At 48.1% G+C, this 25918-nt stretch overlaps 1 protein-coding gene across 1 annotated transcript; it reads right to left on the bottom strand.

Moving 5' to 3' along the window:
* Nucleotides 1-252: 252 nt before the first annotated feature.
* On the bottom strand, nt 253-24848 carry LOC120656541 (ADP-ribosylation factor GTPase-activating protein AGD2-like). The gene is made up of 20 exons (XM_039934666.1): nt 24667-24848; nt 23757-23833; nt 23280-23380; nt 22866-22936; nt 22119-22181; nt 21654-21698; nt 21424-21489; nt 21294-21341; nt 21119-21214; nt 21003-21044; nt 20670-20885; nt 20189-20314; nt 13065-13277; nt 11738-11824; nt 11240-11488; nt 10234-10355; nt 9314-9404; nt 1916-2331; nt 1071-1175; nt 253-528 (listed from the first exon to the last, which is right to left on the bottom strand). The coding sequence occupies exons 1-20, from the start codon at nt 24712-24714 to the stop codon at nt 525-527; spliced, it is 2286 nt and encodes a 761-aa protein (XP_039790600.1). The 5' UTR covers nt 24715-24848; the 3' UTR covers nt 253-524.
* Between the last annotated feature and the right edge of the window lie 1070 nt (nt 24849-25918).

The raw sequence follows: 25918 nt of genomic DNA, 5'->3' as shown, positions 1-25918 counted from the left end.
AATAAAAAAAATCATGGCTCATTGTGCATGATAACTGTGCCTGTTGAATATTGCCTCTTCTAACAATCTAACTTGATTATATCGTGCATGATACACATAAAGCAATAGCACATACATAGATTGTCAGATTCACTCATCGTAGACAGTTTGATACAATACAGTTGCAAATTTGCAGCGGATAGAGTAATACAAAATTTACAAACTCTGACATGCATTGATGGCTCTTTATGTGTTCTTAGATGCTTGACATCAGAAACTCAAACCTCAATATTCAATAATCATATTCGAAGGAATGATTACCTTATATTGCCTATAATTGTTGTACAAACCAACGATGTGGTCATGCAGAGCATAGAATTTACAAATACAGACAAGTCCATAAGTCAGCTAAGCTGTATCATGGTAAGGTAAAAGCCATTTGTCTTCAGCGTAGAAATCGTGTTAATTCCAGAGACTAAATTAGGTGGTACAACGCTATCAGGTACAAGCGGCAAGTTGCTACATTCCTGTACTGTTCGCGCACATCACCTGCACAAGGATGTTCGTTCACATTGTGAGATGCTGCCCAGTTAAATTCATAGAAGTGTTCAGTAACTGATGCGACCAATAGAAGTGTTCAGTTACTGATGCGACCCTGAGTTGGTGTGACACGTTCAAGGAAAATGGCAGGACTTGGGACTAGCAAACTATCATTCCCACAAGGCATTTTTCCCTTTTTTATAGAAAGTCGGAGGAGAGGCCTCTACCTTAACTTTATTGAACAAAATAATTCCCAGGGGATCATTTTCAAAATCATGATTATGAGCAATGCAAGGCTATAAAAATTAGTCTCTTGATCATACTCCCTCCATCCCTAAATAACTGTCGCTGTTGGTATGCATGCCATAAGTTTGACTCGATTTGTAGAACAACATTTATATCTCCAAATAAATTTATTAAAAAACTAGATTCAAATATCCTTCTAATGATATTAATTTTGTATCATAAATATTAATATTTTTAATATATATTTAGCCAAAGTTGTTTCTCGGGAAATGAAAACGATAGATATTTAGGGATGGAGGGAGTACCTCACAAATAATATGAATAATTCTTCATCAGTTATTGCTCCAAGTTCCATTCTTCTCTCCAAAGCAGTCAGACCTCCACCGTCTTTAATTGTTGTTCTTGCACCCCTGTAGACAGAATTGTAATAGTTTTCTTAAAGAAAAATGACTCATCTATAAGTATTTTTGTTCCATAATCCATATTCTGTAGAGGAAAATAACCATCGCAATAGAAGTAAGGACATCATAATACAGTAATAACAAGGGAAAACAAACTAAATAGAACATGTCCTTTGTACTGTCCCTCAACCATAGGGTACCACACTGCTGACATGAATCTTATCATATCATGATTCTGGTGCGGGCACCAATTAGTCAGAGCCAAGAAAGGCAGAAAGCGGGTGGCTACTGTACATGTATGGTTAAGTGAAATCTTATATTAGACTAAAAATGAGGCAATAAACTACAAAACCTTTATGTTGCCCTTTATTACAGTTATATCAGAGGTTCTGGACATGGAATAACCCCATTTGTATGAATTCAAAAGCTCAATTTACTGTCGAGAATTTTTCCTCTATAACTTGTATTTCAACCAAATAATTTTTACCAAACTGTTTATTTCAATGCACACATATAATGTTAAAACACGAGCGAATATCATACAGATGATCCTAAATGTCTCAATGCCTAGTTAATGCTGAACACAAGGAAAAAAATATAAATATAAATTAAGTAGACTGAAACAGTTAAAATTCAAGGGAAAAGAGAATTTTGGAGTTGAGAATAATATGGATTGATGGTATAAATCTTAAGGCATGATGATATTGTGACTAAAACCATGAACAATATTAACAAGAATTCAAACCTACCTCTTCAGCAGATGCTTGGTGAGGTCATCATTTTTCTTTTGGACACAATGATGCAATGGTGTTCGTCCATGGAAGTCCTGCATATTAATATCCGCACCAAAAAGTAGTAGAAGCTCCACCATTACCGGATGACCATATTGGCATGCGAAGTGCAATAAGGAACAACCTTGTAAACAGCCTTCTGGTTTCCCATTGTCTCGAATTATCTCACAAGAAACCGGATCAAGTAACATCTTGTCTGTCACTGGCTGAACATGAAGGACATCTTTGCTCAAAGCATCATATGTCATGTTAGCACTCACTTCAGCTATTGCAAGAATTCGATATGCTGCTCTCACGTCATTTGTCCTTATAGCTTCCAAAATATCATTGGTAACCTGATCGGTATCTCTGGCAAAAAGAAGTTTGTCCACGTACTGCATGTATCATTAATGAGAATGAATGACAGGATAATAACAGAGGATGATCATCAGAATCAAGCAAAATACTCAAATAACACTATACCATGCTGCTTGTGTTTGTTGTTATGAATAGCACTTGCATTCATCTGAGTAGACCCAAATATATACATGTACAGGTCTGGTGAATATGCACAAAGACTATACATGGGGAAATACGAACTGATGAAAACTCTAAAATTTGCAATATCCTTCCATTTTCTTGGAAAGCGCTCTGTCAGCGAGGAAATTAAGAGATAAGTTGCTGCATTATTTCTACCATATACCACTTTCATGTTGCAAAAGAGGTTAATCTGTATTACTTATATGTGTATATATGGTCATTTCCTGTTTAACTTCTTTTCCTAGATCAAATACTTCCTTGGTCTGTGCTAATGGTGGCTATAGACAAATACTATGATACGGAGGTAGTATTTCATATACGAAGATAAATACTATGCACCCTAGGACCTAACAAACCTAAGTATTATCTTTTATTTTTTAAAAAAAGAAAAAGAATTGAACAGTCTCAACATTACTTATTTGAGCGTAGTTTCAGCTTGGCATACTCATACTTTGATTAGCTAAATTGCTGATCCAAATATTAGTCTCAAACTCAATAATGATTTGTCACACATGCAGCTTATCTGTCCAACAATACAACTGATAAGAAATGATATATTTGGCTTAGCACAGTATCAAAAGCCCAAAGGTCTGAAGTTTTTTTCCTCCAATTACAAGGTATAACAAAGGTTGCACCATAAAGGAATCTCCATTGTCCATCTAAAATTTCGCTAACTACACTAAATATATATGTGCATGAGAAATTGTATAAACAACATATCACAGAACTAGAAGGTGCACCTCGAATATGAAATTGTGTGATACTAATTCCCAAAAATCCTGATGCTGACAAGCTAGTTAGCTTTTCTAAAAAGACAAGTGATTCAGTTCGATTGTCACGACGCTGGTTAGGGAGCCGTGCAGAATGTGGGAATTGAGAATGGGGGGATAAATGGATGCTGAATCCGACACTTAACATCGGGCATGCCAGCAATGGTTGTGCCCAAACTCAAGGCCTGGGGTACATGAGGATCTCTCTTGATGATCTTTGCTTCCCTTTGAATTGATAAATCTCCTCTCTTTATATAGAGTGTTGGTGTATATGTGAGCCCATGTATAGAGGCTCATGTATAGGATCTATATATCCCACCCTTCTAGGGTTTGGAGGAATACAAGCAATTATTCTCTCCATCATGGTATCTAGCCTCTTTCCTCTCCTCCCACCCACCCTCTAGCCGCCGCTGCCGGCCATCCCGCCGCCGGCGCCATGGCCAGCCGGCCGCGGGCGCCGCCGCCGCCCCACTCCTTCCCTCCCCTCTCCTCTACTCCCGGCGGCACGACCTCCTCTGCTTGGGGCCTCTGGCCACCGGCGCCGTGGCCTACCGCCGCCGCCACTACCCTCGCCGCCCTCATGGACGTCACCGACCCGCCACACCTGCCGCGGGGTGCCGACGCGGCGGATCCCGCCGCCCTGGCCGCGAATCCGGCCGCCCTGGCCGCGGGGGGCGCGGGCGCGCTGCCATCCCGCCGCGCGGGCCGCCGCGCAGGCTGCGGGGGGCGCTGACGCCGCCGCCGCGTAGGCCGCCGCGCACCGCGCTGCCATCGCTGCCGGCAAGCAGCATGCCGCCGATGCCGCGCCCAATCCCGCGGCCCTCCTCGCCGCCAAGTCGGAGGCTTCGGCAGCCCAGGAGCGGGTCTGCGTGGCTGCCCTCGCCTGGGAGCGCGAGCGTGCCGCGGCCGACGCCTCCGCTCTCCAGGTCGCCGAGGCGGAGCACTTCCCCCGCGTCTCCTCCGGCCAGCTGCCCATCGACCCCTAGCCTGGCGCCTCTTCCTCCCGCCAGGCCCCGCCCGCTTGATCTGGAGCCCGGTACGACCCGACCGACCTCATGGTCGCCCAGCTCCACCTCCAGGCCGCCGGTGTCCAGAACATCAGGGCCCTGGTCACCGTCCTCGACCCGACGTCCTCCTCCTACGGACGCTGGCGGGACCAGGTCCTGCTCGCCCTCCGCCGCTACGCCCTCGACGACCACGTCCTCCTCGACACGCCGATCGAGGCGCAGGACGTGGCGTGGCTGCGCCTCGACAGCGTCGCCATGTCCTAGATCTTCGGGACCATCTCCCTAGATATTCAGGACCTCATCAGGACCCACGGCGGCACCGCGCGGCAGGCCTGGGTGGCGCTCGAGGGGCAGTTCCTCGGCAACGCCGAGTACCGCGCCCTCCAGCTCGACGCCACCTTCCGCACCTTCGTGCAGGGGGACCTCTCCATTGGCGAGTACTGCCGGCGGATGAAGGGCATGGCCGATGCTCTTCATGACCTCGGGGATCTGGTGTCCGATCGGGTCTTGGTGCTCAATGTCCTGCGGGACTTGAGCAGCATCTATGACCACCTGAAAAGCTGGATCACCCGCCAGAGGCCCTTCCCCTCCTTCCTGCAGGTCCGGGACGATCTCGTCCTCGAGGAGATCACCAGGGGTCTCGCGCCCGGAACGCCCTCATCCACCTCCACCGCGCTCGTCGCTGCTCCACAGGCTTCCTCCGCCACCCCTGCCACCTCTCTCCTTGGTGCTGCTCCCGCCGGGCAGACCGAAGGTGGGGGGGCGTGGACGTCGTCGGCGGGGGGGATGTGGTGGTGGTGGTGGCACTGGTGGCCTTGCTTCTTGGGGTACCGGTACCGGTGGGGGCCGTCGGAGCGTGCCGACTCCTCCGGCTCAGGCTCCAACTCCCGCTCCGGCCCCTGCCCCTGAGGTACGCCCTGGCCATCCTTCAACAATCCATGGTCAGGGCGCATCTCGATGTGTCCGTTCCAGGGTCCGGGAGGGGGGCCTGGTCCTCAGCTCCAGCCGGCGGCCATGTTCACCGGTGCTGCTCCCCTCTCCGCGCCGTACTGGACCCCGCCCGCTCAGCCCAGCCAGCAGCCGACCTGGACTGGGGGTGGGACCAGGCCGCTCTGGCGCAGTCCTTCAGCACCATGGGACTGACGCCGCCGGTCAGCACCGAGTGGATCGCCGCCTTGGGTGCCTCGTTCCACACCACTCCTGATGCTGGTATCCTCTCTTCTGTCCGACCCCCACACCTCTTTTGTCCTTCTTCTATCATGGTTGGTGATGGGTCTTGCCTTCTTGTCACCGCCGTGGGTTCTGCTCCTCGTCTTCCTAATGTTCTTGTTGCCCCTCAAATGGTTCACAACCTTCTTTCCATTCGCCAGTTTACTGCTGATAACTCTTGTTCTATCGAATTTGACTCTTCTGGTCTTACTGTGAAGGATTCGGCTTCCCGGCGTCCGCTCCTCAGATGTGACAGGGCCCTTTACACTCTTCGGCTTCCTACTTCCGCTGCTCCGTCTTCGACTTCTTCGTCTACTGTTTTTGCTGTAACGCATTCTTCCACCACCTGGCACCGCCGGCTTGGTCACCCTGGCCGCGACGTTTTGGCTCAGCTCAGCCGTAGTACCGATGTTCCATGTACTAGGGCTCCTGCTGAGCACCTGTCATGCGTGCCAGTTAGGTCGTCATGTTAGACTTCCGTTTTCTTCGCATACTGCGCATGCTTTTGATCTTATTCACTGTGACATGTGGACATCTCCTGTACTCAGCATGTATGGCTCTAAATATTATCTGATCATTGTTGATGATTTTTCTTATTACTCTTGGACTTTCCCTTTGCACGCCAAGTCTGAGACCTTCCCCACTCTCCTCCACTTCTTTGTCTGGGTGTCCACTCAGTTCGGCCTCACCGTTAAGGCCGTCCAGTGTGACAACGGGCGGGAGTTCGATAACTCCACCTCCCGTTCTTTCTCTCTCGGGGTGTTCAGCTGCTATGTCTTGTCCGTATACCTCTCCTCAGAACGGCAAGGCTGAACGGATGATTCGCACGACGAACGACGTCGTGCGCACCCTTCTGATCCAGACCTCTCTGCCCCCGCGCTTCTGGGCTGAGCCTCCACACCGCCACCTACCTGCTCAACCGTCTTCCGTCCACTGCTTCTCCTGCTCCCACTCCACACCACGCTCTCTTCGGTATCCCTCCTCGCTACGACCACCTTCGGGTCTTCGGGTGTGCGTGTTACCCTAACACCTCCACCACTGCTTCTCACAAGTGGGCGTCCCGCTCGACTCGTGTGTTCCTCGGTTACTCCCCTGATCACAAGGGGTACAGATGCTTTGACCTCACCTCTCGCCGCGTCCTGATCTCCCGACACGTCGTCTTTGACGAGTCGGATTTCCCCTACTCCACCTCCACCACTCCTTCTCCTGACCCCGAGCTGGAGTCTCTGTTTCCGACTGACCCGGTGGTTCAGCCACCGTTACCTGTTTGTCCTTTCCCTGCAGGTTTTCCCGGCGCACCGGCACCGCTTCCGGTGATCCCTGCTGCGCCGAGCGCGGCCCCGGTACCCGCGGTCGCGCCACACGCGGCCCCCGGTCGTGCCGCGCGCGGATCCAGTGTGGTGTCTCCCGCTGCGCCGCGCGCGGCTCCGGTGCCCTCCCCTGCACCTGCGCGGTACGCACAGCCGGTGCAGGTGTACCGGCGCCATTCGGCGCCGACACCGACGCCGCAGCGGTATGCTCAGCCGGTGCAGGTGTACCGGCGTCGACACCGGCGCCGCCTCCTGCTCCGGAGGCTCCTGCGACGCCTACATCGGAGCCGTCGCCGCCGCCTCCTCCGGCTCCCTCTCGAGCCGAGCCGAAGGTGTACCACCCGCCAGTCATCCATCGGGATCCTCGGCATATTCATCCCATGATGACTCGGCGGATAGCGTCTCAGGCCGCGACTCTCCGCCACCGAGGGAGAGCCGCAGGTCTCTCTGGTACCCTCCTCTATCCGCGACGCCTTGGCGGATCCTCACTGGCGTCGCGCGATGGAAGAGGAGTACGCGACTCTTCTTGCCAACCAGACGTGGGACCTCGTGACGCGTCCGTCTGGTTGCAATGTGATGACTGGCAAGTGGATCTGGATTCATAAACATCGGGCTGATGGCACACTGGAGTGCTACAAGGCTCGCTGGGTTCTCCGGTGGTTCACTCAGCGGCCTAGTGTGGACTATGATGAGACCTTCAGCCCAGTGGTGAAGCCTGCTACTGTGCGCACGGTATTCTCACTTGCACTCTCGCGCTCTTGGCCTGTGCACCAGCTGTACGTGAAGAATGCTTTTCTTCACGGCACTCTGTCAGAGACTGTCTACTGCTCTCAGCCAGCGGGATTTGTGGATTCGAGTCGTCCGAATATGGTCTGCCGGCTCAACAAATCTCTCTATGGTCTGAAGCAGGCTCCTCGGGCTTGGTACTCTCGGTTCGCCACGTTCTTGCTGACATTGGGGTTCACCGAGGACAAGTTTGACACGTCTCTCTTCATCTACCGCCATGGGGATGAGACTGCATATCTGCTGCTCTATGTCGATGACATTGTGCTCACAACCTCCAGTCCGCAGTTGCTTCAGAGTGTCATCGCCTCTTTCCAGCAGGAGTTTGCTATGAAAGATCTGGGTCAGCTCCACCACTTCTTGGGCGTCACTGTTGAGCCTCGCCCGTCTGGTCTTCTCCTTCACCAGCGGCAGTACACACTTGATATCCTGGAGCGGGCTGGGATGACTGATTGCAAGCTCTGCTCCACTCCTGTCGACACTCAGACGAAGCTGTCTGCTGATCTGGGTGATCCGGTGGCTGATCCTACTGCCTACTGGAGTCTGGCTGGCGCGTTGCAGTACCTCACCTTCACCAAGCCGGACCTCACCTACGCTGTTCAGCAGGTCTGTCTCCATATGCATGATCCCCGAGAGTCACACCTTGCTCCGCTGAAGCATCTCCTCCGCTACGTCCGTGGCACTGTGGACCTCGGCCTGGTGCTTCACCGCTCGTCCTCCGCTTTGCTGGTGGTTTACACCGACGCTAACTGGGCTGGCTGCCCGGACACTCGACGCTCCACTTCCGGCTACGCTGTCTTTCTGGGCGGCAACCTGGTCTCCTGGTCGTCCAAGCGGCAGCCGGTTGTCTCCCGCTCCAGTGCTGAGGCGGAGTACCGGGCTGTTGCTAATGGCGTGGCGGAGGCGTCCTGACTCCGACAGCTCTTGGCGGAGCTCCACAGCCCGCTCACCAAGAGCACGCTCGTCTACTGCGACAATGTCAGCACCGTGTATCTCTCCACCAACCCCGTCCAGCATCAGCGGACGATGCATGTGGAGGTCGACCTACACTTCGTGCGTGACAGAGTCGCCATCGGCGATGTTCGGGTACTCCATGTCCCGACTACCTCTCAGTTTGCTGACATCTTCACCAAGGGACTGCCCTCCTCGACCTTCTCGGAGTTTCGCTCCAGCCTCAACGTAACCGGTGGCTAGTTGTGGCTGGGGGGTGAGGGGGGTATTTGCCCTTTGTACTCTATTCTTGTCCAGTCTTGAACACCGCTGCGCCGGTAGTTCAGACTGCGGGGGGGTGTTGGCTTTCTTGTTGTCCAGTCTTGAACACCGCTGCGCCAGTAGTTCAGACTGCGGGGGGGTGTTGTTGTATATGTGAGCCTATGTATAGAGGCTCATGTATAGGATCTATATATCCCACCCTTCTAGGGTTTGGAGGAATACAAGCAATTATTCTCTCCATCAGAGAGGCTTACTTAGCCCCTAAGCAATTATTATAATAGTATCTCTAACCCGAACTTAATGGATCTGGCCGAATAGGCCTAGTCGGCCCAGCCGACCACCCGTGACATCCATATAGCTGGAAACTAAAGGAAAAAAAGGTTTCTATACTAAAAGGACAGCAATCGCAACAGAACTTAAACTATGCTGATAAACTCGGAATACTTTTCGGTAACATAGATACAAATGCATGACAGGTCATATATTAATTGTGGAGAAAGCATCAGCAGGTTGATCTAACATAAAAGGAAGCACCGTGGAACTTACTTTTGTTTGTATATACCTCTCCTTTATTGAGAAAGCATCACTAGGTTTAGGCTTTTCGATGAAAAGAATAGCTCCATTTGATTTGTCCATTCTGCATGAACATAGAATAATATAACAAAATGCCAAGAAGGAAATTGTACAAAAGGAAAAGTAGCAGCATTTGTTCACCGTGCATGCACTTCAGAACATATTGGTTGAAATGCTTGTAATGGAGAGATATGGTCAGCAGCAGCATAAGATTCAAATAGTTATTTTCTAACTCATTTGTGGAATATTGTAATTAGAAAGCTGATGAATATTGTATGACAGATGAAAAATATGAAGTAAAACTACTACATCATGGAAATCTGCTTGATAATTTATTGACACATGAATTTCCAGATGAGAAAGCACCATGCTGGATGCGATTCATCATGTTAAGCACCATGCTGGATGCGATTCATCATGTTATTGTGCATTCCCACCCACAATGAAACAGATCGATTTTACTGCACACTAAAACCTCACAGGTAAATCAAGTCCTAACTTGGTCTCTAATGCTAACTCCATTATAATTGTGATGCTGACTGCTGAGTTAGAACTGTGATGGTATGCTCCCGATATGTAATGGCTAATGATAAGTCAACGGTATATCTTCTTTATTCAGGAAGCCTGAATCATTTTTTTATGAAATGCCTAAATATTATAACAAAAATGATTTGTGCTGATTCAAGTAGGAGGACAGGCAGCATGTACACGGAATCCATGATAGGACTAACTTGTTGACTTCTATGTTAGTCTATATTAACCAATATCCCACAGCTGACAGCTTACAGACTAGAAAAGAGTGGTGTTGCCTGGAAGGAAAATGCTTAAAACGTCAAGTTAAAAAGTTGTTTAGCAACACATATATGATTGTATATTTGTATGCTTTAACATACCCTTCATCTTCTTTTGGAAGTAGGGCTTCCCATATAGAATTAGCGTAATCATTTCCAAGTGCATGGAACAAATCCATAATTACTGGCTCCCAGACCTTGACATCTAATCTTAAGGATCGAACCTACAACAAGTAAGAACATTAGCTTCAATACTGACATATGGAAAAAGCTAGTGGCTATTTTTTTTTCCTAATCTGAAACTTATAAGATTTTTAAAATCTTAGAAACCATAATATATCATATATGAATAACAAATATTATTAGTTCAAAGCATCACAATATGCATTAAAAGATAAAAATGAAGGGCACATCCATTAAAAAACCAGCAAATGCATTAAATCAAAGTGTTGCCTTTCATTCCAAGTCTTTAAATGTATAAGCAATTGAAAAGTACTAATATTTTTTTCCAATATAACTAGAACATGTTTAAAGCTTTGTATTGAAGATGTCAATGTCAGAAATGACAAGTAATGGGAACAATGTAGTATTGTATTATACTAAGATATTTTCATTAATATATTTAATGCAATTATCTCACTTAATTAGTAAACCCACCAATCTAAACCTTTTTTCTACATAAGAAAGGGTTAACCTACACTATCACTGATTATCATATATCATGTTTGTCAAGGACCTCAGCGCCCAAGACAGCGGGACCTCGACTACGTAGTTCGTAGTCTCGGCGGGTAGGAGCGCTAGGGTTTTTGCCTAACTGCTCAATGGTGAAGGGGATGAGATTAAGAGTAGAGAGAGAGAGGTAGGAGATAGGTGTTCATTGCTTGATCCCAAAAGAGTCCTGATTACACGATATATGAAGGCCCCATGGGCTGCTAACAAATTGGAAACTAACTCCTTCTATCTAGGAACTAATGCATGCGGCTGCATGCCTCCTGCCGCAGATCACGCCTAGCCACTTGTGGCCCACGGTTGTTGCCCCTGGCCGCGCGTCCTGCGCCTGTACGCGATGCCCCACATGACAATGTTATAAGAAAGCTAGATATTGCACCTTTGAAATGTGCACTCCAAGATTCCTGTGAGCTCCAGAGCACTCAATGCAAATCAGAATACCCAAGTTTAGAGATGCCCAATCAGGATCCGGAGAACGGCATTCTGCACAGCTGTCATTTCCAGGAATATTCCTCAGAAGGTTGAATATATCATCATGTCCCTCTGAACTCTTGTTATCTTCAATAGATAAAGAATCAACAGAACTTGCGGATCTGTTACTCTCTATTGCTATATTACAGTATGACAGCTGAAATGAGATGAACTCAGAATAACAAAATCAGTACCGTATCTTCAATTATCAATAGACTGAACATATGCATGTACATGTAAAGCAGAGTAAAATGGAGCCAAACTAGGCAGGCCAAGCATTATTACTTTATTTATCACATCATTATCCAGTGTTGGTGCATGGAGTTTGATAAATCTATCCTTTGTTTCAACCAAAAAGGTAAGCAGAGACTAGTTATATGATGTATCAAAAGAGACTGCACCAAACCTGCTGTGGGAATGGTGAATTTAGTAGTGATGCAATAACTCCAGTAATTTTCTGGATCCAGTCCTTTTGATCAGCCCCTGATTCTGCCTGCCATAAAGAAAGTGAAAACCGTTCACACCTGTGGCATTCCTGTATCGAAGAAGTATGAAGAAAAATATATGGCGAAAATGTTATTCACTTGTTTTTGAAACTAGTGGAAATGGCACATATTTAATTTTCCTTCCATCAAGCAACGATGTCATTTATTTTCCTTCCAAAAATAATACATGTCATTCTTTTCCTTCCAAAACAAATAATGACGCGAATTATGGGTGAATGCATGTGCAAAGGAAAGTAAAGTGTGTGCCAAAGGAAAGTAATACGCGGGTACAAGAGGTGGGTATAAGAAATTGCTGGTGCAAAAAGTATTAGCATTTTCCTTCTATCAAAAAATGGGTCACCACCCCCTTTCGTCAAACCTCTGGATCTAACAAGCAATGTTTTTACGTCGTCAGACTAATCACAATTAGTCATGACTAGTCGTGCTTATCGGTCCGCCGGTACCGATAAGGGCCACCGACTCGATTACCTCGACTAGAACTCTAGTGGTCGACTAATCGTTGACTAACCGCGATTAGTCGTCTGATTAGCGTGTGGACGACTAGTGTTTTAGTGTACAACAACTTTAGGCCTGGGCAACTTTTGGGCTGGTAATTTGGTGGCCCATTAGGTTTAGGTATATGAGTCTCTTTAGGAGTGTTACTTCCAATGCCAGGCTTCTAGCTGCAAGCCACCGGATTTCTTTCTTTGTTATTTCAGCAGCAACAACTTGTCAACCTGGATTTCTTGTGTTTGGATACTTTGGAATTTGGATTCTGCAGTAATGTTTTTCTGACGCTCAGCGTATCTTCTCTATCTTGCTGTTGTTTTAGCTCCAGTCTAGTGCTCTTTTAATCTAATTCACAAATTAAAACTCACAAATTACAAAGTTTGTGACCATCTGAGTATCTGACCATCAAACTTATCTTGATATTTGCTTTAAACAACATACTACATAGTATATGGGCTATCGGTCCTGGAATATACACGACGACTAGACTACGACTAGAACCGACTAGGCTCAACTAATCGATCTGATCGACGATTAATCGTCTTATCAGTACCCTTATGACTAGGTTCGATAATATGATTTGAAAACATTGCTGACAAGTGGGAGCTCCGTGAGGGGTACGGTGGGCCTAATCTTGATGAGAAAGGGTTTCAATTGTTTCTACTTTTATAGTATAGATACCGAAAACATGCACTGCACAAAGAAAGTTCAACAACTGAAGACTAACAGTGCAGTTACCTGTAATGTGAATGTCTTAATGGGTGAGATAATTCTGAAGCAAAATCTTAAATCATTTTCATCCGCATCAACCTTAATTGTTGAGGTTCTGAGATCAATTGGATGACATGATAGTGAATCTTCACCCTGAGATGAAGCTCTTTGGTTCAAGAACCTGAATCGACCAAAAACACCGACTCCTTCACCAGCGGTTTGTTGCGATGCCACTCCTTGCTTCCAACGGAATAAAAGGATCAGGTACACGCAAAGTACAGAACAAATAACATAAGAAAATTGGCATCTTAGGATAAATTATATAACACATATAAGACACAAATCCTCATATGATGCATTTAAAATAATCCATCACAGCCCTTGAAAATAATTTACTGCACAGAAATTTTGGAGTGTAAATTATGTACTGCAGCCCTTAAAAAAAACACACCACTGGTGGTCTGGTGGAAGAACTAAAGATGCGTACGTCGTACACACCCACTAAAGGACACATCACCACATGAATAAAATTACAAATATATACTGCATTATAGTTTAAAGGAAAATTGACACAGTATGTGTGTGTCAAGGCGTCGAGGGTTAGGGTAGGCAGCCCTCGGCTATGGAGTTCGTAGCCGCGACCCGTGGTTGGATGCGAGGTTTTGCCCCTCAGCGCCCGATAGAAAGAGATTAGGGTTTGGAGTAATTTGATATTGCTTAACCTTTCAAGTGTCTCAAGTACAGAATATATAGGCGCTTGGGCCCCAAAACTAGGAAACAAACAAAATGACTCGACACCTAGCCGGCCCTCTCTGTTGCCGGCGCCTGCTGTGGACATGGGCGCCTCCTATATTGCTGGCCCCACATGACATCTCCCCCCCCCCTCGACGAGCAGCTCGTCCTCAAGCTGGAAAGATGGATAGCGCTCACGGAAACTGTCGAGGTCCTCCCAAGTAGCAGCCGACGCAGGCTCCCCCTTCCAGTGAATGAGAATCTGAAGCACACCGCGAGCAATACGGACCCGCACAGCACGGTCTGGCTCCAACACAGCCACGCCATTGTGAACAGGCGGCAGGGGTGGAGGCGTAGCTGGAGGAGTCCCCACGAACTTCTTCAGGAGGCCAACGTGGAACACGTCACGGAGACGGGCGCGTTCCGACAGGGCGAGACGAGCCGCAACGTCGTTGATGTGCTCGGAGACGCGGTAGGGCACGTAGAAGCGAGGCTTCGGCTTCCCTTTTGTGACGCCCGGTAAAGAAGCTGGAGCTCGGTGCCGGAGTCGAAGCCACACCCAGTCGTCGGCGGCGTAGGAGACCGCGCGATGGGCCCTGTCATAGTGCGCCTTCTGGACCGCCTGTGCCTGCTCCAGGCGGTAGCGAACATCGGCCAGGAACTCATCCCGGTCCACCATGTTCTGGGCCACCGCTGCGACACGCGTCTCACCTGGTTCGTAGGAGCGGATGGAGGGAGGATCACGCCCGTAGACCACTTTGAACGGAGTCTCCCGCAATGAAGAATGGTAGGCGGTGTTGTAGACGTACTCCGCCCACCGCAGCCACCGAAGCCACTGGCGAGGATGATCACCGGTGAAGCAACGAAGGTACATGATGATGACCAGGTTCGCCGCCTCCGTCTGACCGTCGGACTGCGGGTGGAACGCAGTGGTCATGTGTAGCTTGGTACCCATCAAGCGCATGAGCTCCCGCCAGAATGTCGAGGTGAAAACAGGGTCGCGGTCCGACACCAGCGACTGTGGCACGCCGTGCAAGCGGATGATATCGGAGAAGAAAGCCCAGGCCACTGATTCCGACGAATATGCACAATGGCGGCGTACGCAGGAAGGAGCTCGGAGGCGGCGTCACAGGAACGTGCTCGGAGGCGGCGGAGCGGGGCGTGCTCGGAGGCGGCGGCGGCTGTTGGTCGCCGGCGCACGGGCGAGAGCTGGCGGCGTGTGCTCGGAGGCGGCGTCGCGGGGCGTGCTCGGAGGCGGCGTCGACTGCTGGTCGCCGGCACGCGGGTGAGAGCTGGCGGCGTGCGCTCGGAGGTGGCGTCGCGGGGCGTGCTCGGAGGCGGCGTCGCGGGCGAGACCTGGCGGCGTGCGTACGAGCTGGGGAGAAATCCCCTCTAAACCCTAGCCCTTTCTACTTATACCCGCCTCAGATTTCACTCCATCGCCCGCCAAGTTTCCCGCCGTTCCGTCCCCCCCCCCTCGCGTGCTGCTCCCGCCAGCCGATTTCGGCACTCGGCCACCACCTAAACGCGACGGGAGACGGCCGTTTCGGCGTCCAGACCCGTCTCCCTGCCGTTCCGTTTAGGACGTCTTCAACGTTTTTTACCGTCTTTGACCGTCTAAACGGAAAACCCGTTTAACAGCCCGCCCAGGCCCTAAACTCCACGGCACCCTGTCGTTTACCGTCTAAACCCGTTTAGACGGCCGTTTAAAACCGTTTAGGATAACAGGGAATATGGATGAGCGAGCGGTATGAAGTGGCAGTACTTACTGAAGCGATCGACCACCGTCAGGATCACAGACTTGCCCCCGACCCGTGGCAAGGCCTCCACGAAATCCAGACCCCGGTCGGTCCAGACAGTGGACGGAACCGGCAGTGGAAGCAGCCCCGCCGGGTGCAGATGCTCGGACTTGTAGTGCTGACAAGTCGAACAAGCACGCACGAAGTCCTGGACGACGCGGCGAAGGTTCGGCGAGTGGAAGTCCCGCCGAATGCGGTGCAGGGTGCGCTGCACACCCTCATGGCCGTCCTCATGGACCGTGGCCACCAGCTCGGCAAGTAGGGGAGACGCAGGGTGATGTAGAGGCGGCCGGAGTAGGCGATCATGTCGTCAATGACCGTCCAAGGATCACCACGCTGACCCGCCCTAATCTCGTCACAGAGGGCCACTAGGGCGGGGTCAGCGTTCTGTACTTGGCGAAGCCTGTCGAGGAAGTCGAACCGAGGCCCGGAGATAGCAAGGATCGATCCGTCATCGGTGTCGCAGCGGGAGAGAGCATCGGCGACGATGTTTGTAGCACCTGGCTTGTACTCGACGGAGAAATCGAAGCCCGGCAGCTTGCCGACCCAATGATGTTGAGGGATCATAGCAAAGCGCTGGTCCATCAGGAACTTTAAACTGTAGTGGTCAGTACGTACCAAAAATATCCGGCCCCAGAGATACGGCCGCCAGTGGCGTATGGCGTGGGCGAGGCCGATCAGTTCCCTCTCGTAGGCCGCCAGGGAACGGTGGCGCGGTGCGACCAACCGACTGAAGAAAGCCACGGGATGCTTGTCCTGCAAGAGGACCGCACCAAAGCCGTGTGTGGAGGCGTCGCACTCGACGATGAACAGCAGGGTGAAGTCCGGGAGGCGCAGCACCGGCCCCGTGGTGACCACCGTCTTGAGGGCTTCAAAAGCCGCAGTGGCCTCCTCGGTACCGGAGAACCCCTCTTTGCGTAAGAGGGCCGTGAGTGGTGCCGCGAGGGTGCCGTAATCGCGCACGAACTTGCGGTAGTACCCGGCGAGGCCGAGAAATCCATGAACGGCACACGCAGAGCGGGGCTGCGGCCAGTCGCGCACCGCCTGGACTTTGGCCGGATCCATGGCCACGCCGACGGCGGAGATGATGTGGCCGAGGTACTGGATGGAGTCGACGCCGAAAACGCACTTCGAGCGCTTGACGAACAGGCGATGCTGCTGCAGAACGTCGAGCACCGCGCGCACGTGCCCGAGATGGTCCGCCCATGTGGAGCTATAGATGAGAATGTCATCAAAAAATACAAGGACGAACCGGCGTAGGAAGGGGCGCAGAACGTCATTCATCAACGCCTGGAATGTGGCCGGGGCGTTGCACAGCCCGAACGGCATCACCAAGAACTCGTAGAGGCCATCATGGGTGCGGAACGCCGTCTTGGCGATGTCTGCCGGGTTCATGCGCACTTGGTGATAACCAGAGCGCAGGTCCAGCTTGGTGAAGAACTTGGGGCCGTGCAGCTCTTCCAGCAGCTCGTCAACCACCGGGATCGGGAAAGCGTCCTTGACGGTGATCGCGTTTAAGGCGCGGTAATCGATGCAGAAACGCCAGGAGCCGTCGGCCTTCTTGACGAGGAGTACCGGGGAAGAGAATGCCGAGGAACTCCGGCGAATTAGCCCTTGAGAGAGCATGGTGGCACACTGGCGTTCGAGTTCGTCTTTGTGCGTCATCGGGTACCGGTAGGGGCGGACGGCGACCGGCTGCGAGCCCGGTAGGAGGACGATGTTGTGGTCGCGGGCTCGGCGAAGACGGCGGCGAAGAAATCCAGCAACGCCTCCATGAGCGTAGCGCTGGACGAGGTCGCGAGGAGGCCTGGCACCTCCGGACCGGCCACACTGCGCCAGAAGATTTGGCGCTCGCGTCGCCAGAAAGACATCTTCTGGGCGCTGAAGTCCCAGAGGATCGGACCCAAGGTCGCGAGCCACTGAGTGCCGAGGACGATGTCGGAGCCGGCGAAAGGAAGGACGAAGAGGTCGGAGTTGAACAGCTCGTCGTCGACGGAGAACGCGGCGCGGCGGATGGCGCCCACGCAGGAGATGCGCTCGCCATTAGCCACCGTGGCGGTCATGCCGGGGCGGAGCTGGAGAGGGAGATCCGTGCGCTTGGCCGCCTCTTCGGAGATGAAGTTGTGCGTCAATCCCGAGTCCAGAAGCGCCACGAGGGGGACGCCGCACACCGTGAGATGAATCTGCATGGTGTCGTTGCGACGCAGACCCGCGACGGCATGCAGAGAGACGTGCGGCGCGGCGTCGGCGGTGATGTCCTCCTCAATCAGCGCCGGGGTGTCGGCCTCATCGTCGATGGCGCAGTCCAGCAGATACAGGCGCTTGCACACCCGATTGTGGCCCCGGCCGAACTTCTCATCGCAGTTGTAGCAGAGTCCGAACCGGCGGCGTTCCTCCTGTTCCGCCTGAGTGAGGCGCTTGACCGGTCGGCCTTCCACGGTGACCGTCGGCGGCGCAACTAGATTGGCCGGTGTAGCAAGTGGCGCCGGCAGGGCGAGACGGGGCACAGTCGCCGGGGGGGCGCCCGTGTCGGCGCGCACGGGGGAGGCGCCGTGTACTGGTCCCGCAGCGCCAGCTTGCGTGCCAGGCTCATGGCGCTAGCTAGGGTTTGTGGGTTGTGGATCTCCACATCCAGGCTGAGCGGCGGTTGGAGGCCCGCGGTGAAGGGCTGCACACGCTGTGCCTCGCTCAGGAGACCGGCACGCGGCAGAAAAGCTTGGAACCGATCTTGGTACTCCTCGACGGTGCCCGTGCGCCGGCAGGCCTCGAGCTCGCCCAAGGGATTGGAGCGGAGCGGGGGCCCGAAGCGGAGGTACAGGAGCTCCTTGAAGCGGCGCCAGGAAGGAGTGCCCTCGTCCTGCTGCACTTGGATGTACCACATCTGTGCACCGTCCTCCAGATTGTACGATGCCATCCAGACCTTCTCTTCCATGATCCGCTGCTGATGGAAATAAGATTCACATCGGTTGATGAAGATCAGCGGATCGGTCTTGCCATCATAGCGCGGGAAGTCCAGCTTTTGGAACCGTGGTGGACGGTCCTGGTGATGTTTGCCGGAGGAGGAGGATGACGAGTTCTGCGCGTCATGGAGGCGCTGGATCGCCAGAGCATTGGCCTCGACGGAGGCCTAAAGCGACTTGAGGGAGGCGGCCAGGGTATCCAACGTCGTCTGGAGCGCATCGGCGGCGTCACCCATGGCGGCGTTAGGGTTTGGCAGCGGCGGCGGTGAGACAGGGCGGCGGTGCGGGGTGGGCGGCGCAGAAGAGGAGCGAAGCGGTGGCTGTGTGGGTGGGCGGCTCGGTGAGGAACGCTTGGATCGTGATACCAGGTTGTCAAGGGCGTCGAGGGTTAGGGTAGGCGGCCCTCGGCTACGGAGTTCCTAGCCGCGACCCGTGGTTGGATGCGAGGTTTTGCCCCTCAGCGCCCGATAGAAAGAGATTAGGGTTTGGAGTAATTTGATATTGTTTAACCTTTCAAGTGTCTCAAGTACAGAATATAGGCTTTGGGCCCCAAAACTAGGAAACAAACTAACTGACTCGACACCTAGCCGGCCCTCTCTGTTGCCGGCGCCTGCTGTGGACGTGGGCGCCTCCTATATTGCTGGCCCCACATGACAGTGTGTGTGTATCATGAATAGCAAAATTAAAATGGACCAGAAGCTACTAGAAATAGGTCCTCGAACTTGTCTCGAGGTGTCATATAGGTCCGTAAACTCTCAAAATGTATTTTCAGATCCCTAAACTTATTCCAAAGTGTCACATAGGTCCCTAATATTTGAAAATACATTTTTAGGTCCATAAACTTGTCTCGCGATGTCATGCAGGTCCCTAAACTCTCAGGATGCTATTTTTAATTTAATATGAATGTTGTTTTTCTACTTTGATTTAATGAAAAGTTCTTTTGCTACTTTAAATTTAATAAAAAAATTGCTATTTTAATTTTTATTGAGAATGAGAACAAATTATCTTAATAAACTTATACAAAGAGCATGCAAAATTTATATAAAATAGTTAGTAGAAAATATTCAGAATTAGCATTGATATCTCCATGTTAAATAGGAAAACTATAATATACATCATTGATATCAATTGATCTAGATTAACCCACGATGTATGATTAATAAGCAGCTAATTCAAAATTAAAATGGTCTTGGTGGTAAGATTTATAAATGAATTGGCTGAAAAAATAGCTTGATAAACAATCCATTTTGAATACAATTAATTAATGGTAACTTTTAGGGATTTTAAAATTCACCTTGAGAGTTTAGGGACCGAAATGATATATCAAGACAAGTTTGGGGACATGAAAATGCATCTTGAGAGGTTAGGGACTTGAATGACACCTCCAGACAAGTTTTGGTATCTAAAAATGCATTTTGAGAGTTTAGGGACCTAGATGACACTTTGAGACAAGTTTGAGGACCGGTCATGTATTTTACTCTTGTAAATATATGTAGATAGATTACACCCGATGTAATCAAATGAGTATGCCAATTTTAGAATAGTGCCTAAATGCAAGTTTTCTACTCGTGCAAGCAAAGAATAAGGAGCTCCTGACACTGAGTGACAAGTTATAAATCTGTTATCAAACTGCATTCAATGGCCAATTTAGATTGCATACCAACTTTCCCTTATTCCCATAGTAGTACAGAGTCCCATGGCTGTCAAGAACAAAGAATCTCCTCTTCCATTCTCCTCGGGTATTTTGAGGGCGCTTAAATAAGTAACCTTGTTTAATAACTTGAACCTGGCAAAGAAATAAAGTAGTAAGGGGAAGCAATGGGAGTTCACAAAACGGTTACGAATTACCAAAACTATGAAAATTCAGCCTTGTATAATTACATAAGGGAAATGATGTATGAATAGATAATAGATTTGAACAAAAAGGGTGGTAATCATGGATACCATTTGCTGGATTCCTATTACAGTGGGCTCATGTATAATCAATTTAGCAGTGTTAGAGAAAGTCCACAGCAATGACACATAAATGCTACTAGGGCAATTAGTCTCTTCGAATCATCACATGAAGCAACATCCATAAGCTTTAAGATATTTTAGTCTGGCATTTACGACTATTTACTTCATAATGGATGATTGGTTACCTCGCCATTGGCAGTTGATTGCATCAATGCTTCAATCGTTTTATAGGACTGAAGACCAACAACATGGATACCATCACCGCTAGTAGATGTGTCTATGTTGCTAGCCATTCTCACATTTGCTATTTCCTCTTGAGTTCTGAATTCCTGAATTCTCTTTGCAAGCTTGTCTTGCTCACTTACAGCCATTTCTTTTGATTGTTGTGCATATGTTAGAACCTGCATCAAGACTTCAAGCTTAGCAAAGTAATTGCTAACTCCAGGTAAGCTGATTCACATCCGACTGAATATTTATTTTAGTTAAAGACCACTATGCCATATGAGGTAATATTAAACCTGGTGAATGAATGGTTCCATTTGACCCAGTAGCTCATATCCCTACATCATAAAGAACAAAGTCAAGGACCACCCCAAAAGACCAAAAATACTGGGCACATAGAAAGGAACCATGCCTGCTTAAAATATCTCAAATGGGCATCCATCACTGCACTTATTGATTCCAAGAACTCATACTTCTTTTTTGCTTCAATGTTTGCAAGGGCATGTACCTGAATTCCTTGCAGCAAAGGAGACTCATTGGTATGTCTGAAAAAATTACTTGCAGATGGAAAATGTTGATATACATACTAAGTTAAAGCGGCATCTTTCGAAAGTTGACTTGGCATTTTGCAGATCCTGTAAAGTTGGAATTAGGAAGATGGTATCAAAGCTAAATACACATCCATCCACCCAAAAGAAAAGGCTAGCCACAGCTTACCTCCTCAAGTTCTGTTACGACTTCTGCTCTAGTCCCTTTTCGCACTGACACAAATTTTTCACGTGCCTAACAATAAAGATAGCACCAGAATCTTAAAGGACACATGGGTGTATTACATTAACATGTTGGAGGTATCGAGAAACAATCACACCGTCCAGTCATTTATCATCTAACAGATGCCACATGAAGAAAAAAAATAAAGAAGTCAGTCAGATAAATCAAACCATCACCTGATCATAAGCCACTGCAGCCCTGTCCAAACGTCGCCGACAATCCTATACAGGGTAAGACTTTTACAAAATGACCATATATGAAAAATCTAGTGTTAAAAAAAACAACTTCCGCGTTACTGTCCATACTCCATATGGAAAGGCAATTGTTCCTATTTTCGTAGATGGAATAGATTTTTAAAGTAGAAAGGTTTTTTTAGGACTGCCTAAGGTTTTCTGTTCATTGCCAGAACTAGGAGGGTTTAAGTATGACCTTGCAAAGCATAAACCTTATCTGGCCATCGAAAAAATATCAGCCATGACCAACTATCTACATACATTCACATAACTTGATAATATATGTTGCTTACTCAAGATAAAACCTATTAGTTACACAATAGTATGTTTCCATGTTATTTCTTTTGGGTGGGCGTGCATGCCTGTGTTGTGGGGTTGGGGGAGAGGAGAGGAGAGGAGGGAGTTTACCTTCACACCATTTAAATCCATGTTAATGAACTGTGATAGACGGTCACTAAGCATATGCTCGACCTGTTTGGAGGGGAAATGATTATTATAATTAGAATGCAAAAGGATAATCGTCTGTACTGTTTATACCAGTGACATATCAGCACCCCCTGAGCAAAAGAAATTTACCAAATCTAGAGATATCAGATTAGTACATCAGTGTATTGCAACAACAAATAAAAATTTCATCACCAAATAAATGATTGCTCTACAACACACAATTTTTCTACTTCCAGATAATGCAGCCATTTTAGGATACAGGGAACCCTTTTTCACACTTTCTTCTGATATGTGTTATTTATAGCAACAAAAGAAATATATATTATTCTTTTTGTGATATTGCAAATTTCAATCCTTACTTTAAAATGTAACAATAATCACCTGTACTGTCAGTTTATTGCATTCTGAAATTTACCAAGTAATCCCAGAACCTTAGGTGGTAAATATGTGAAAGTATAGGTGGTGAATTGAGTCTCAAAGTTCCCAACATAATTCAAAAAACATATGTAACAAAAGGAAAGTACATTGACTGACAGTGAATATTGTAAGCTGAAAATAATACAGACCATGCCACGATGTTGAGTTCAAATTTACAGATAAAATAGTGATGCTGTTTTTCTTTCAATTCTTCATTTCATTCGTGTTAAGTGCACCTATGCAGGAGAATGGTAGGTCAAATTTTGATGCTGTATGATAGTAGTCTATTACCTGAGAACGAAGGAGTTCCTTGTATGTTCCAAGCTCCCTGAAAGCAGTAGTAAACTTGGACATCACAGGCCCTGCAACATAGTAAAGATTGTTTTGAGTGTGACTATAGAAGCATCAATAAATGACTGCGAAATTGTGATCATCAATTATCATGCTATGACATGTTAGAAAGTAAGACAAAATTGATTAATTAATGGCTGCATAGATATGTACATATCTATACTATTTTATATCCTAATGATCTGATGTTTTGATCTGTGGGCATTCAAGAAGATGCAGTAAATATCCAATAATACAAAAAAATGATGCCATAATTTGAAATTGGAAACAATAAAACTCAATGGTTTGTTAGGTGTAGATAAGATGAAAGGACAGAATTAAGCAATAGATACATCAGAGCTTTGCTGAAATAACCTCCAATGGCAACACTAACAGGGTCATCTAGACCAGCACCAAATGCTTGCAGAGAATCAGCGAATGAAAGATCCCCAGCATATGCCTCATCAAGTGACCCCCTGAAACTCTCAAAAAAGAAAAAGGTGACCCCCTGAAACTAAGGTTATTAGCAACATAATAGAAAAAGTAAGATCTCAACCATGCAGGTGCATACAGTTTCCTACTAATTCTATTCTCGTTAATCCTACAAACTATAAAAACTGCTACAGTTTCAGGGAAGATTATGAAAACTAAAATGTCAAACCTGAAACAGCAAAGTAAAACAATAAAAACATTGAATGTATTTCTTGAACTAATAGGGATTTGTATGAAGGAAGCTTATTAGAAACTTGGGCAATAAGACAGTACGTGTTTATGGCATTTGCCTCAAGTTATGTGCAGCCAGAAAACTCAAGTGTTTACAAATATGAAACAGGAGGTAAGAAAGAAATGTACATGAATCTTTTACATCCTTTATGCAGATTTGAGCAACGTTCTTTCAGTTCATCAGTAAGTTGTTCCAAAGAATTGACCTGAAGATATTGGAAATAAGTCAGGGACAATAACATAAACACGTGTATAGGTTTGTTTAAAGTGCAAACAGATAAGATGAATTGACGATTTCAGAGAGAAACTAGCAATATATCCAGGAAAATAATTAAGACCTATGTCCAGACTTCTATTTATTTTGACTTATAAAAAACAGACTAACAAGAATGTTTTAAAGAGGGCCCAATATTCATTATAAAAGCAAGTAAAGAATACCTTAACTTACCGGAAGCAAAGGATGAATTAGAAAAATAAGAAAGCACAACCAAGCAAAACCTCGCCATTTTTACCAAGTCGTGAGCTCAATTCAAACAGGATACGCCCGTTCTATTCAAACATGTGATGCAACGCAAGAGCAAAAAAATTATCTTCAGTGGCGCCATTGTCAGTTGTCACCAGAGCGTCGTAACCCTTCGAATAAACCAATGCGGAATATAGGAGTACGCTTTACTCATTCAGCGAAATCCACACCAACATGCCCAAACAAACACGGAATTACAACGATAAAAAATCACGTGAAAATTCAATCCTGCTCAGAAATTTCCGGTGTTGCTGATCCAAACCGATCGCCATAAGCTGGATCACTACCTAGTCGAGATCTCCCTCACACAAAATGATCCAACTACGCCCCATCTCGGCCACAACCACCCAAACTCCGGCAACGGCTCGATCCTACCATTCCGCAAATCCGAATCAAGCCAAATCCATGTAACGGCATAGAAACGGCCGAGATTCTAAGAAACACGAAACAATGCATCCGGGGCAACCGGATCAGGGAGCCCTCATGAGCAGAAACAGGGAGGGCAGGGGCCGGCACCTGTTTGCGGAACATGGGGGAGTCCTCGAGCTTGGGGAAGGCCGCCATGTCCGTCCTCGTGTCGCGTGGAGGCGAGGCTGCTGCTGCTCTCTCGAAGAAGCTCGAAGAGATCTGGGCGGGAGGTAGGAGAGAGGAAGAGGGAGGAGGCGGACGGGCATAGCTGTCCGGTTTCCTGTACGCCGTGGTGCGGTGGCGCTGTCCTGGTGCAGGCTGTACACAGTGCCCCGATCTGGTGGGTTGGGCTGGGTTTTCAACCCAAGCGCAATTCACTTCGTCGAATTGGTGGGCCGAAGAGTGGAGAATAGAATGGGCCGATTTCTTTTCTCTGCGACCAAACGAAAAGTAGCCAAATTCAACTTGTTTGCCTTTCAACTCTTTGAAGTTCGATTTTTCAGTTTACCTTCCAACTTTATTCTATATAATGTACACCGTTATTTTCAAAAAAAATAAAAATATAATGTACACCGTTAGATTACTGTTACAGGGCGCACAACAGGAGAATCAAAAATTATGAGGGTGCAATCAAATAGCATTATAAATTTATCCACTGAAAAATACTTTTTGGACATGATATGGTCCCTGATAAGTAACTTTGGCGTGAAAAAATCTACAAAATATTTTTTAGATACAATAGAATTATCAGATTATGAAATTTTTCAAAATCAATCTACATGTATGATTTAACGAATCAGTCGATATTTTAAAAGCTGTCGATCGTTCAAGTTGACCAGATACAGAGAAATCAATTATTTGTCATGGGACTGTGGGAGTTACTATCCTCTCACCAAACATTGATACAGTAGTGTCACTGAACACTAATAATAGAGCGAATTTACGTGTCAACTCTAAAAATGAAAACATGACGACTCATCAACAAGTATCCTCAACACCGGCACACTGCGCTCGCAAGATCCTGTCGCGCCTGGAGAATCGAAGGGGTCAAGGTATTCAGAAAGACTCCACTTTCAGTTTAGTTTCCACTGCATATCTAAACTGCCGCTTTCTCTAAGAACTTCACTCTCCTCACTTGGTTCATTGCAACAAGGACAAAGTCGCTAGGCCACGCTGAACTTCACGCTCATCAGTTTCCTTGTGAGAAGGGGAGACTGGCTGGTATACCTTGAAAAATTCAAAATTCAGCAGGAAATCAAAACTCAGAAACTGCTTATGAAGTTATGATGAACGCAAAGGGGCCAGTAGAAGGTAGGAAGAGCAGAGTTACCATCGCACTCGCAGCATATAGGCGTTCCAA

Source organism: Panicum virgatum, chromosome 1N, assembly GCF_016808335.1.
Source record: "Panicum virgatum strain AP13 chromosome 1N, P.virgatum_v5, whole genome shotgun sequence".
Lineage (NCBI taxonomy): Eukaryota > Viridiplantae > Streptophyta > Magnoliopsida > Poales > Poaceae > Panicum > Panicum virgatum.
This window is presented reverse-complemented; position numbering and strand designations above follow the sequence as displayed.